At 37.9% G+C, this 12,173-nt stretch overlaps 1 protein-coding gene across 2 annotated transcripts; it reads left to right on the top strand.

Moving 5' to 3' along the window:
* Window positions 1-3,189: 3,189 nt before the first annotated feature.
* On the top strand, window positions 3,190-9,899 carry LOC111451280 (probable protein phosphatase 2C 52). 2 transcript variants are annotated; one of them, XM_023091637.1, is made up of 6 exons: window positions 3,190-3,353; window positions 7,914-8,206; window positions 8,343-8,696; window positions 8,776-8,893; window positions 8,967-9,190; window positions 9,295-9,899. In XM_023091637.1, exons 2-6 carry the CDS (start codon window positions 7,946-7,948, stop codon window positions 9,778-9,780), a joined length of 1,443 nt encoding a protein of 480 aa, XP_022947405.1. In that variant the 5' UTR covers window positions 3,190-3,353; window positions 7,914-7,945; the 3' UTR covers window positions 9,781-9,899. The 2 variants fall into 2 exon arrangements, with proteins under 2 accessions (XP_022947405.1, XP_022947404.1); XM_023091636.1 differs by having other exon boundaries at window positions 3,190-3,361; window positions 7,917-8,206.
* The last annotated feature ends 2,274 nt before the right edge of the window (window positions 9,900-12,173 follow it).

Raw genomic sequence — 12,173 nt, 5'->3', positions numbered from 1 at the left:
TTACGAAGATAAAAGATATTTGATGTTTATAACCGATGTTGGTAATTCGTTATGACTTGTGAATGTTTGATATTTGAAATTTATGATGTTTTAGTTACTGATTTAACATGTATGGTATTATGGATAAGTATGATTTAACCCTACTCAACTTGAAAATAGACGGTTGGGTTGGATTATGAACTCTACTCGAATTGTTTGGGTCACTAACTCAATGAACCCGAATTTTTGGACCGGTTCAAAAAATTTCTCTAATCTAACTCAACATAGTCCGTGTAACGTTCTAATTTTAACGGACTCTATTATATTTTTACGGCACAACGAAGAAGACCATAGAGAAGGGGGAGGATTAGGAAATGAAGAAACAAGGCTGAGCTTTCCAAATGTTATGATATTTAGATGAAAGTGAAGGTGGAAATTATGGAGAAAGTCAAATATGGATTGTGCCTAACAAAGTGGTCCCGGTCAATTATGAGACTATATTCTATAATTATTTGATTTCTTTAATTTTTTTTTCAATTTTTAACCTAATTCTAAAAATAAAATAATATTTTCAAATTTTAAAACATTTCTTAATATTTATAAGCTTAATTTAATAATAATAATAATAATAATTATTATTATTATATTAAAGGAGTGTGATATGTCTTCTAATTTAAATATTTTTATAAAAAAAATGTTTGTGTCCAATTTGTTTTATTATTATTTAAATTTATAATATAAACCAATTTGTTTGATATTTTATATATAAAAAAAAGAGGGCACGGCACATTTTAATTCTGCTGGTCGTAATTTTAAATGTCTGAATTAAAAATTGACCATACCTTTGTATTTTCTGTGTTTTTGTTATATAAATATTTTATGAAATTCAATGTGATTAATACATTTATTAAAATTAGACACGGTTTGTATAATGTAAAGAATTTGTGACTCGTGTATTAAGACTTGAGGTAATTAACAAAACACCAAACAATGGGCTTGCATCAAAATATGGGCCCAATCTCAATATTTCGATCAGATCCCAACATTTAATCATTAAAACTTTTTAATTTATTCTTTTTTTATTTTTTTAACATTTCCGATTTGGATAAAACTATGGGTGTTTCTCGATTGGATTGGGTCGGGTCGAGATATATTCAAAATCAAACATAATTGTTCGAGTTAATTTTTTTCAATTAAAATAACGATGAATCCGAACAGTAAAAATAAAATATTTAGTTATTTTCAAACATTAAGTTAAGATTTGCCATCAATTTCAATATATATTTTAATAATTAATTTTTAAAAATTAAAAAATATATATTTTAAAGAGTAGCAGGAGATTAAATAAAAAAAAATTATTATAGAAATAAATAATATATATATATATATATAATATGTATCCTGAGCAAAAATACAAAAGAAAAAATAAATTGAGGTCATTTGAATATTTTTATCTCATAAATTAATTAAATAGCTATCATTTAGAGACCGACTTATTGCTGGCCGATGACAATATGGATGGAAGAATGGGCTTACCTTGTTAATAGGGCCCAATAAAACTGATCAGGTTTGAACTATGGGCTTCTCTTGCTAATACAGCCCAGTAAAACTAATGGGCTGACAGAATCATGCTTAAACTAATGGGCTAATCTTTTTATTACGGCCCAAAAAACTAATGGGCCGACAAGAAATAGGCTTAAACTAATGGGCTGAAAAGAAACAGCCTTAAACTAATAAGCTGACAAAAAACAGGCTTAAACTAATGTGTTGAAAAGAAAAAGGCTTAAACTAATGGGCTGACATCGTTAATAGGGCCTAATAAAACTAATGGGCTGACAAGAAACGGGCTTGAACTAATGGGCCGGCATGGTTAATAAGCCTAATAAAACTAATGGGCTGACAAGAAACGGGCTTGAACTAATGGGCGGACATTGTTAATAGGCTTAATAAAACTAATGGGCTGGCAAGAAACGGGTTTGAACTAATGGGCCGACATTGTTAATAGGCCTACTAAAACTAATGGGCTGACAAGAAACGGCTTTAATTAATGGGCCGACATTGTTAGTTGGGCTAATAAAATTAATGGGCTGACAAGTAACGGCTTGAACTAATGGGCCGACATCGTTAATAGGCCTAATAAAACTAATGGGCTGACAGGTAATGGATTGAACTAATGGGCCGATATTGTTAATAGGCCTAATAAAACTAATGGGCTGAAAGAAACGGGCTTGAACTAATGGGCCGACATTGTTAATAGGGCTAATAAAACTAATGGGCTGACAAGTAACGGGCTTGAACTAATGGGCCGATATTGTTAAAAGGGCCGAGTAAAACTAATGGGCCGACAAGAAACGGGCTTGAACTAATGGGCCGACATTGTTAATAGGGCCTATTAACAATGATTTGGGTGATTAAAGGGAAAGGTATATTAAAATTTTAAAATTTTAAAATTTAAAAAGAATGATTTGGGTGATTAAAGAGAACAAATGGAAGATAAAAAGGAAAACATAAAGGGATAAGTCCACTATGTAGTGATGTTGAGGGAGATAGAGAGAGGGGCATATATGGTGCGTAAAATGTTGAAATTTGGAGCTCTGTTGAATAAAGATAAAGGTAAAACGCCAAACAACAACATTTGTAGAGGGTATCGATACAATCTGTCCATACATCGAGAATATGACCACACGTTTGAGTTAGGTTTGTGTCGAGGTGGCTATTCTCGTCTCAAATCGATATTATACTCTTTCGTTTTACTTCAACAATCATCGAGAGAGCTGGATAGGGTTTTTGTTTTTGTTAACATAGTTAGAGTTGACTATGTTTCTCTAAGCCATCTTTTCGGTAGCTTATCTCCAGGCCGATGATTAAAGAAACTTATAAAGAAGATACTCACACTAGATAAGATGTTGTGCCCGATACCTTCTATTGTTTAATCAACGTTGAGTGATATTAATCTGAGTGAAGATGACATCGTGTACCGTTTTCGTGAGATGGGTCATCCTTTTTTTTTTATCAATTTCACCTTAAAAAAAACATTATTATTACCCCCAAAATACATTTTTCAAATTCAAGACCTTTATTTGTTTTTTCAAGGAGAGGAAAAAGAAAAAGAAAAAGAAAAAAAAAAAGCAATCTTTTTAATCACGAAGAAGACGGTGAGAGCTTTTAATGCCCCGTCTCTCTCTCTCTCTCTCTTTTCTACTTTATGCTCGGCTTTTGAATTTATGGCACCATCTGCCCACCTTCTCCATAAACCAAAATAACCAAAAAAATCTTAACAAAATTAACAAACCCTTCTGCTTTCACTCCTCTTCCATTTGTTCCGTCCCATTGCTCACAGCTTCGCTCCCTCTCCTCTCCTCTCCTCTCCTCTCCTCTCCAGGTACTTCTTTCCCTTTGTCTTTTAGATTTCAACCCATTTCGCATCGTACTCATTACTCAATTCCATTTCTTTCTTTTACTTTTCTGGGTAGGCTTTGTGTTGAAATATCATCACTAGCTCAATAGAGTCAAGCCCAATAATTGTACTAGCCCAATAGAGTCAAGCCCAATAATTGTACGAGCCCAGTATATTTATTTTAGTAGAGATTTTAGGAGAAAGAGATGTAGATATTTTAGGAGAAAGATTCAATTTGTTAGGTCTAGATTCAAATCGGTTAGGTCTAGATTTAGATTGGTTAAATATAGATTGTTTACTCTTAGTATAAATACCCCCACCCTACCTAGGTTATTCATCCAAGAAATCTAAAAAAACAATAAAAAGCAGAAGTATTCTACAGAGTGTCTTGTATTCTCTTCTCGATTGGTCTTAATAAAGAGAGCGAGTGTTTCCCACAGTGAGTTGTGTTCAACATTTGGTATCAGAGCGAGGTTAGTGTAGGTTATCTGATCTCTTGGAATCCTTAGTATGCTCTGTGGTTGCAGCTCTGTCTGATCTTCCACATCAGAAACGATTTCTTGAGTTTAGTGGTGAGTGAGTTTCTTTTGTGTCGTGAGAAGTCTGTGACTCTGCAAGTCTTGTGTCAAAAGAACTTGTTTGGTATTACTGAGGTATGACCAACACGATGGGTGATTTCCAAATCGTTGGAGGAATCAAGAAACTCAACAACAACAACTACAACACGTGGGCAACATGCATGATGTCCTATTTACAAGGACAAGATCTTTGGGAGATCGTTGGTGGGTGTGAAACTACGCCGCCAGAGGAGGATTCTAACGACGCCTTGCGCAAATGGAGAATCAAAGCAGGCAAAGCAATGTTTGCCTTGAAGACCACCATCGGAGAAGAGATGTTAGAACATATTTGGGATGACAAGACACCGAAAGAAGCATGGGACACGTTCGTGATGTTGTTCTCAAAGAAGAACGATACGAGACTACAACTTTTGGAGAATGAGTTGTTGTCAATTACACAACGTGATATGACGATTGCTCAGTACTTCCACAAGGTTAAATCGATCTGTCGGGAGATTACTGAACTAGACCCAAAGTCCGCCATTGTAGAATCTCGAATGAAGAGGATTATAATCCACGGATTGCGACCAGAATATCGAAGCTTCATTGCTGCTGTACAAGGATGGCCCACTCAACCATCACTGGTAGAGTTCGAAAATTTGTTAGCCAGCCAAGAAGCCATGGCTAAACAAATGGGAGGCTTCACATTGAAGGGTGAAGAAGAAGCACTCTACACGAGTGAAAGTCGGAGCAATAATAGGCCGTCTACCAAACGTGGATACAATGGTGACAAAAGAAGAAGCCACCAAGGAACTGCACAACCTGAGAGAGCTGAGAAGAACGACAACAAGAGTTTCCAAGGAAAGAGATTTGAAGGTATTTGCTATAATTGCAGGAAAAAGGGCCACATGTCTAGAGATTGTTGGTCCAGGAAAAAGTCGGTTGAAAGCAATGTGGCAATATCCAAAAAGAAGATAGAGGATGAATGGGATGCAGAGGTGCTATGTCCAACAGTAGAAGACGAGCTAGCACTCATGGCAATGATGGAAGAGCATATCGATTATGAGGATGACTGGATTATTGATTCCAGATGCTTAAACCACATGATTGACGATCAAAGTGGTGCAATGGAAGATGGGTGGCCCTTAGAGAAGGAAGTATTACCACACCTTGAGCAAATTGAAGAAATTCTTCTACAGAACACGAGGGAGCAAACTGAAGACATTCTTCTCCAGGACATGGGGGAGCAAACTGAAGACATTCTTCTCCAGGACATGGGGGAGCAAACTGAAGACATTCTTCTCCAGGACATGGGGGAGCAAATTGAAGAAATTCTTCTCCAGAACATAGGGGAGCAAACTGAAGAGATTCTTCCACAAAAGACGGTGGAGCAAATTGTGCACATTTGCTTAAGTGCTGATATGCCTGAAGATTCAAGTGACACTAGTGTTGGTGAGCAAGAAGTGACTCAACCAAGCGAGCCTAGTGAAAATGAAATGACACCTCAACAACTCAGACATTCAGAAATAATCCTAAAGGCAAATCCAGAGTGTGCCAACGCAGTAGAAGACGAAGTTAATGAGCCGGAGACATATGAAGAAGCATCACAAAACTCAGCTTGGCAGAAAGCGATGGAGGAAGAAACTATAGCCCTGGAACAAAATCAGACTTGGGAATTAGTGCCAAGACCAAGAGATACCAAACTCATCTCTTGCAAGTGGGCTTACGAAATAATGTGTACCCCGGATGGATCAATCGTGAGATACAAAGCTCAGACTATAGATTCAGGGTTCTCTAAAGAATATGGACTAGACTATGATGAAACGTTTAGTCCAATGGCAAAGATCATTATCGTACAAGTTCCTCCAGTACTTACGGTAAATAAAGATTGGAAATTATGGCAGATGGATATGAATAATGCTTTCTTGCATGGAGAGTTAAACAGAGAGTTCTACATGAACCAATCGAAGAAATTCGAAAATAAAGTTGGTGTCATTGATCAATATATGCAAAATCCGAAGAAGGCTCATTTGGATGCGTCTCGACGAACCTTGAGATATGTCAAAGGTACAATCAATTACGATCGTTTATACAAAAGAAGCAAAGACTGGAAGCTAGCTGGATATAGTGATGCTGACTATGCAGGAGACCATGATACTTGGAGGCCAACCACTGGGTATGTGTTCAAGTTTGGTTCGGGAACAATTTCTTGGTGTAGCAAGAGACAACCAACAGTATCATTATCAACTACAGAAGCAGAGTATAGAGCAGCTCAGGAAAATACATGGTTAAAACTTTTGATGGAAGATTGGCACCAGAAAATTGAGTATCCAATACCACTTCATTGCGACAACCAATCTGCGATTCGCCTAGCAGAAAATCCGGTGTTTCGTGCTAGAACAAAGCTTGTGGAGGTGCACTACCATTTCATTAGAGAGAAGGTCCTAAAGGAAGAAATCGAGATGCAGCAGATCAAGACAGATGACCAAGTAGCAGACTTGTTTACAAAAGGGCTGAATATTGGCAAACGTGAGAGCTTTCACTGTCAGCTCAACATGATGCAGCGAATGAGGACTAGTGCTGAGGGGGAGTGTTGAAATATCATCACTAGCTCAATAGAGTCAAGCCCAATAATTGTACTAGCCCAATAGAGTCAAGCCCAATAATTGTACGAGCCCAGTATATTTATTTTAGTAGAGATTTTAGGAGAAAGAGATCTAAATATTTTAGGAGAAAGATTTAGATTTGTTAGGTCTAGATTTAGATTGGTTAAATATAGATGGTTTAGGTTCAGTATAAATACCCCACCCTACCTAGGTTATATCTAAATATTTTAGGAGAAAGATTTAGATTTGTTAGGTCTAGATTTAGATTGGTTAAATATAGATGGTTTAGGTTCAGTATAAATACCCCACCCTACCTAGGTTATTCATCCAAGAAATCTAAAAAAACAATAAAAAGCAGAAGTATTCTACAGAGTGTCTTGTATTCTCTTCTCGATTGGTCTTAATAAAGAGAGCGAGTGTTTCCCACAGTGAGTTGTGTTCAACATTTGTTAGGAATCACGACTCTCCACAATGGTATGATATTGTCCACTTTGAGCATAAGCTCTCATGGCTTTGCTTTGGGCTTCCCCAAAAGGCCTCATACCAATGAAGATAGTATTCCTCACTTATAAACCCATGATCTTCCACTAAATTAACCAATGTGGGACACTCCCAATCCCAATAATCCTCAACACTTTGTGTCTTTGTTCTCCTTCATTTTGTTTCTTCCCTTATTTGTTGTTTGTTCTTATGATCTGCTCCACCGCTTTAATGCATTTTCAATTTCCCCCTCTCTTCTCTTTCAATTTTGAGCTTTGTTGACTAAGAAATGGAGCCTGCTATTTATTGCCATTCTTTGGTCCTTCCATTTTGAAACTTCACTTTTTTCTTGCTTTACGTTCTTCAATTCATCATACCCACTTCTTATTTTTCACTTTTTCCCCCCTTTTACTTTGTTAATTGATATGCTTTCATGGTATAAGCTTGCCTAATTCTGTGTATTGTTCTATCTTTTGAGGCTAAGAATTGGTAGTTCAATTATAATAATCCATTGGCAGGACAGGAGTTTTGGCTCTTGGACATGTTCTGAATTTGTATATGTTTTGTTGTATATGTGTTTGTGAACGTGTACCGAGATCTATCCATTATTTTAAGACAAAATTCTCTTGCCCATATCGTTTCTGTCAACGTGAATCTCTGATCAACGACAAAATTATGAAGCCAGCTCCCTTTTTAGTATATAATGTTTCTACTCCACATGCTTTTTCTTTAACTAGCTCTCTTCCTCTGTTCTCAGTATCCACTGAGCTTAACTTCAAATGTTTTAACATCTGAGTCTCTGATTAACCTGAGTTCTTGACCCTTCTGCTTCACTGATTGTTCTTGAGTAAATCAGAAACTTGATACCAATCTGATATGTTTGAGGTTGTCAATCAGATGTCTTCTTAATTTGTGGAGCTGAGTAAATGGGGATCTGTTTGTCTACTGGCAATCAGTGTAGCTGCAATGGGGGAGCCAATGGAGAGAGGATTTCTGGATCCTGTTTGGGGATTAGAGTTTCTGGCCGGATTGAAAGAAAAAGAACATTTTCAGATCATACCTTTTCTATTCAGCATTTGAATTCTATACCGAATAGGCTTGTTTATAATGGGAAGACTCGAAATTCTTGCATTTTCACTCAGCAGGGTCGCAAGGGGATAAATCAGGATGCCATGGTTGTGTGGGAAGTAAGTTTTTCTATCCGGTCTTGTTGGATTGTTCGGTTCGGTATTGTATGTGTGTGGCTATTTAGTTAGATCAATGTATCGGCTTCGATATTCTGTTGTTTTACATGTTTTCTTATGAGGGGTTCGATTTCTCTAGGACTTCATATCAGATGGTGCAATTTTTTGTGGGGTATTTGATGGTCACGGCCCTCATGGTCATGTCGTTGCACGAAAGGTTAGAGATGTTCTTCCAAGAAAGCTGGAGTCATCCTGGGAGTCATCTCAGTTAAAGCATAACAGATCAGATAGAACTTCTTGTTTCCGGTGGAGTCAGAAGAATTCAGCAGATGGTGAACGACACGACATGGATGGCTCGCAGGAGGATAAATCAAGTTCTTTATGGAGAAAAGCTTTTCTCAAATCATATAAAGCCATGGATAAGGAGCTCAAATCTCATCCCAAAGTGGACTGTTTCTGCAGTGGTTGTACTGCGGTCACTCTGGTTAAGCAGGTACACGTAAATACGTAATTCGCAGCTTTGTTTTTGGATTTGCTCGCTGTTTCTTTCAGTAATTTTGATTTACCTACAGGGTTCCGATCTATTCGTGGGAAGTATCGGGGATTCTCGAGCAATTCTCGGATCGAAAGATAGCAGTGATTCGCCTGTAGCAACCCAATTGACAGTAGATCTAAAGCCTGATTTACCCAGTACGTCCAGTCCATTACGTTACTTTTACGAACTAATACGTGATTCTAATTTGCTTGTTTGTTCATCTTCTAGGAGAAGCTGAAAGGATAAAGAAGTGTAAAGGAAGGGTGTTTGCATTGCAAGATGAGCCAGAAGTGCCAAGAGTGTGGCTGCCATTTGACAATGCACCTGGCTTAGCCATGGCTCGAGCGTTTGGCGACTTCTGTTTGAAGGACTATGGAGTTATCTCTATTCCCGAATTTTCGCACCGTGTACTTACAGATAACGATCTGTTTGTTGTCCTTGCTTCAGATGGGGTAACTTCCCTAATTCCCTAATTCTGCAGGCAAGCAGAAGCAAGCCTGTGTTTGAATTTCATTTCAATTGTCAATCTCCAGAATTCAAGACAGTTCCTTTGCAGGTTTGGGACGTATTGAGCAACCAAGAGGTGGTTGAGATAGTTCATTCTGCCCCAACTCGCTCATCGGCAGCTCGGATGGTGGTAGACTCGGCTGCTCGTGAATGGAAGCTCAAGTACCCTACTTCAAAAATGGACGACTGTGCAGTCGTTTGCTTATTCTTGGACGGGAAAATGGATTCAAATTCAGAAAATGAAGAACAATCTCTTGCAACTCTTCAAACCGATGAAATGTATCACACGGAAAATTCAGATGAAGAGCAGAGGTTGGAGCCAAGTTTACAGAGGAACGATACGGTCCGATCATCGGAAGAAAAAGAGCAAATCGGAGGGCGATGTTCACAAAGCAAAGAGAATGGAGAATCAATCTGTGCTAAAGATGAGAATTGGTTAGGATTGGAGGGTGTAACAAGAGTAAACTCCCTGATTCAACTTCCTAGATTTTCTTGTACTAAGAACATAGTTGAAGAAGGTTGTAATGGCGGATGAACAACTCAATTCCGGCCATCATTTTGTATCACTACAATGCACAAAAACTTGGTTTGAGCTTCCATGGAAGAATTCAATTCATAACTTCAACTCCCTATGAACAGGGAACATTTGATCCATTTTCAATCTAATCATAAAGACGTTTGGTGTAGATGGTTTAATCATTAGCTATGGATGTGAAAGTCGAACACTACACGACACTTACGAGATTGATATAAGTGTATACTTTTCTGCTTCATTAAGTCGAACACTACACGACACTTACAAGATTGATATGAGTGCTATACTTTATAAATATCCGTTTATTCTTGATAGACATCGTTATGTAGAGGCTACCTATGCTGTCTAAGTCATGGCATGCTTGTCACATGAGTTTTTTTAGAAAGCAATGAAACTAAAGTGTGTATACAATATCCAAGAAAAACAATGAGTGACTAAGATTAAAAACAATCAAGTTGGTACTCAAAAGAGAAAGAATTACAAAAAATTTTACCTTTTGAGTTCAACAAAACTTTTGTTTATTCAACCAAAGCGAGTGTGACAACAGAAACATAATGGTTAGTACCTTGTTTCACATGGCTAAAGCACACTCCCCCACGCTCACCTCCTCACCCAATTCATCATGACAGTTGCAGACTTCAGTGGTCACAGCATACCCACGAGACATTCCAGTCTAGATAGCTTCCCAATTGAGAGATTAAAACCACCCACCAACCTTTCCTGCTGCCATTGTCTCTATACTCCACCGCTAGCTAGTAGATATTGTTTTCTTTGAACTTTCTTTTTCGGACTTTTTCTTAAGATTTTAAAACGTATCTGTTAGTAAGAGGTTTCCACATTCCCCTCTCCAACTGATGTGGGAATCCACAATCCACTCCCGTTTGAAGCTCAACGTCGCACTCGTTCCTCTCCGATCGATGTGGGATCTCACAATCCAACCCCAATCCCTTCGATTGGAGAGTGGAACGAAGCAATCCTCTAAGAAAAGGTTTCCACGTTCCCCTCTCCAACCGACGTGGGAATCCACAATTCACCCCCCTTCGGAGCTCAACATTGCACTCGTTCCTCCCTTCAATCAATGTGTGATCTCACAATCCAACTTTGATCTCTTAAGTTGGAGAGTGGAACAAAACACTTCATATAAAGGTATGTAAAATCTTTCCTTAGTAGACACGTTCTATAGGCATCTTCATACATCCGTAACAAAGGCAAAGGCACAAGACATATAACATAGGTTTCTTCACACTGTCACCGCATGACAAAGGCAGCTCTGGAGAAGGGCAGGCAGGCTCATATGGCACAAACCCAGCTCCAAGACGTCAATATATCCCCGGTGGAGATGATAATTTCATTCCAAATCCTGGATTTGAGGTACCAATCCCAGCCAAGATTAGTGGTGTAAAAGAAACACCCTACCCTTGAGTTCATCTAGCAGTAATCATCAGAATAAGTCTGCAATGTTCATCAGCCAGTTTGATTTTAATGAATTATGAATATCAGTCTGTAGGAGTAATATAGTTGCTGTCTTTGATGAGTCAGTGTCTTAATGAGGAAGAGGTCTAGTTATAAACTTGCACTTGTGGCAAGACAATTAATACTTCATTTAAGAAAAGGACCCAGGGAAGAAAGTAGTGATGATGTTTGTACTAGTTCCTCTGCAAATGTGTGGAAACTCGTTTATGATCTAGATCAAGATATTTGTTCAATGATTATCCATGCATAGTGTAATAGCTCAAGTCCACTGCTAGTAGATATTGTCCACTTTGGTTTGTTACGCATTGTCGTTAGCCTCATGATTCTAAAACGCGTCTACTAAGAAGAGGTTTCCACACTCCTATAAGAAATGTCTCGTGACCTTTTTCACAGTAAACATGTTTTAAAATTGTGAGGCTGATAGCGATACGTAACGGGCCAAGGTGAACAATATTGGTTTGCAGTGGGCTTGGATTGTTATAAATAGTATCCAAGCTAGACATCGAGCGGTGCGTCAATGAAAATGTTGGGGCTCAAGAAGGTGAATTATAAGATCCTACTTTGATTGGAGAGGAAAACGAAACATTTCTTACAAGAGCGTGGAAATCTCTTCCTAGTAGACGTATTTTAAAATCGTGAAGCCTTGGCCAAATCAACTCAGGGGGTCGACCAATTAGGCTATTTACAAGACCCTTGAGAAATCAACCAAAAGGATCGGGTATGATGAGTTGATTTGGCCTTCTACGATCTCGTCACGACTAATCGCCCCTTATGATAACCCACTCTCATTGTGCCACTTACATTCAACCTCATGGTTAAATTCTACCTCTAACAATACCATATATGTCTCAATGATTTTTACTCATGAAATTGAGAGTTTAGGATAAAAAAAATATTATAAAAAAAAAAAAAAAAAAAAA

The sequence above is a fragment of the Cucurbita moschata genome, unplaced genomic scaffold (genome assembly GCF_002738365.1).
Source record: "Cucurbita moschata cultivar Rifu unplaced genomic scaffold, Cmos_1.0 Cmo_Scf00013, whole genome shotgun sequence".
Lineage (NCBI taxonomy): Eukaryota > Viridiplantae > Streptophyta > Magnoliopsida > Cucurbitales > Cucurbitaceae > Cucurbita > Cucurbita moschata.
This window is presented reverse-complemented; position numbering and strand designations above follow the sequence as displayed.

What these genes read in the sequence shown, in the direction of transcription:
- LOC111451280 (XM_023091637.1), top strand. Translation starts at nt 7,946, where the DNA reads ATGGGGATCTGTTTGTCTACTGGCAATCAGTGTAGCTGCAATGGGGGA. An exon ending in ATGCCATGGTTGTGTGGGAA is followed by an intron (nt 8,207 to 8,342) that starts GTAAGTTTTTCT and finishes CGATTTCTCTAG; the next exon opens with GACTTCATATCAGATGGTGC. An exon ending in CGGTCACTCTGGTTAAGCAG is followed by an intron (nt 8,697 to 8,775) that starts GTACACGTAAAT and finishes ATTTACCTACAG; the next exon opens with GGTTCCGATCTATTCGTGGG.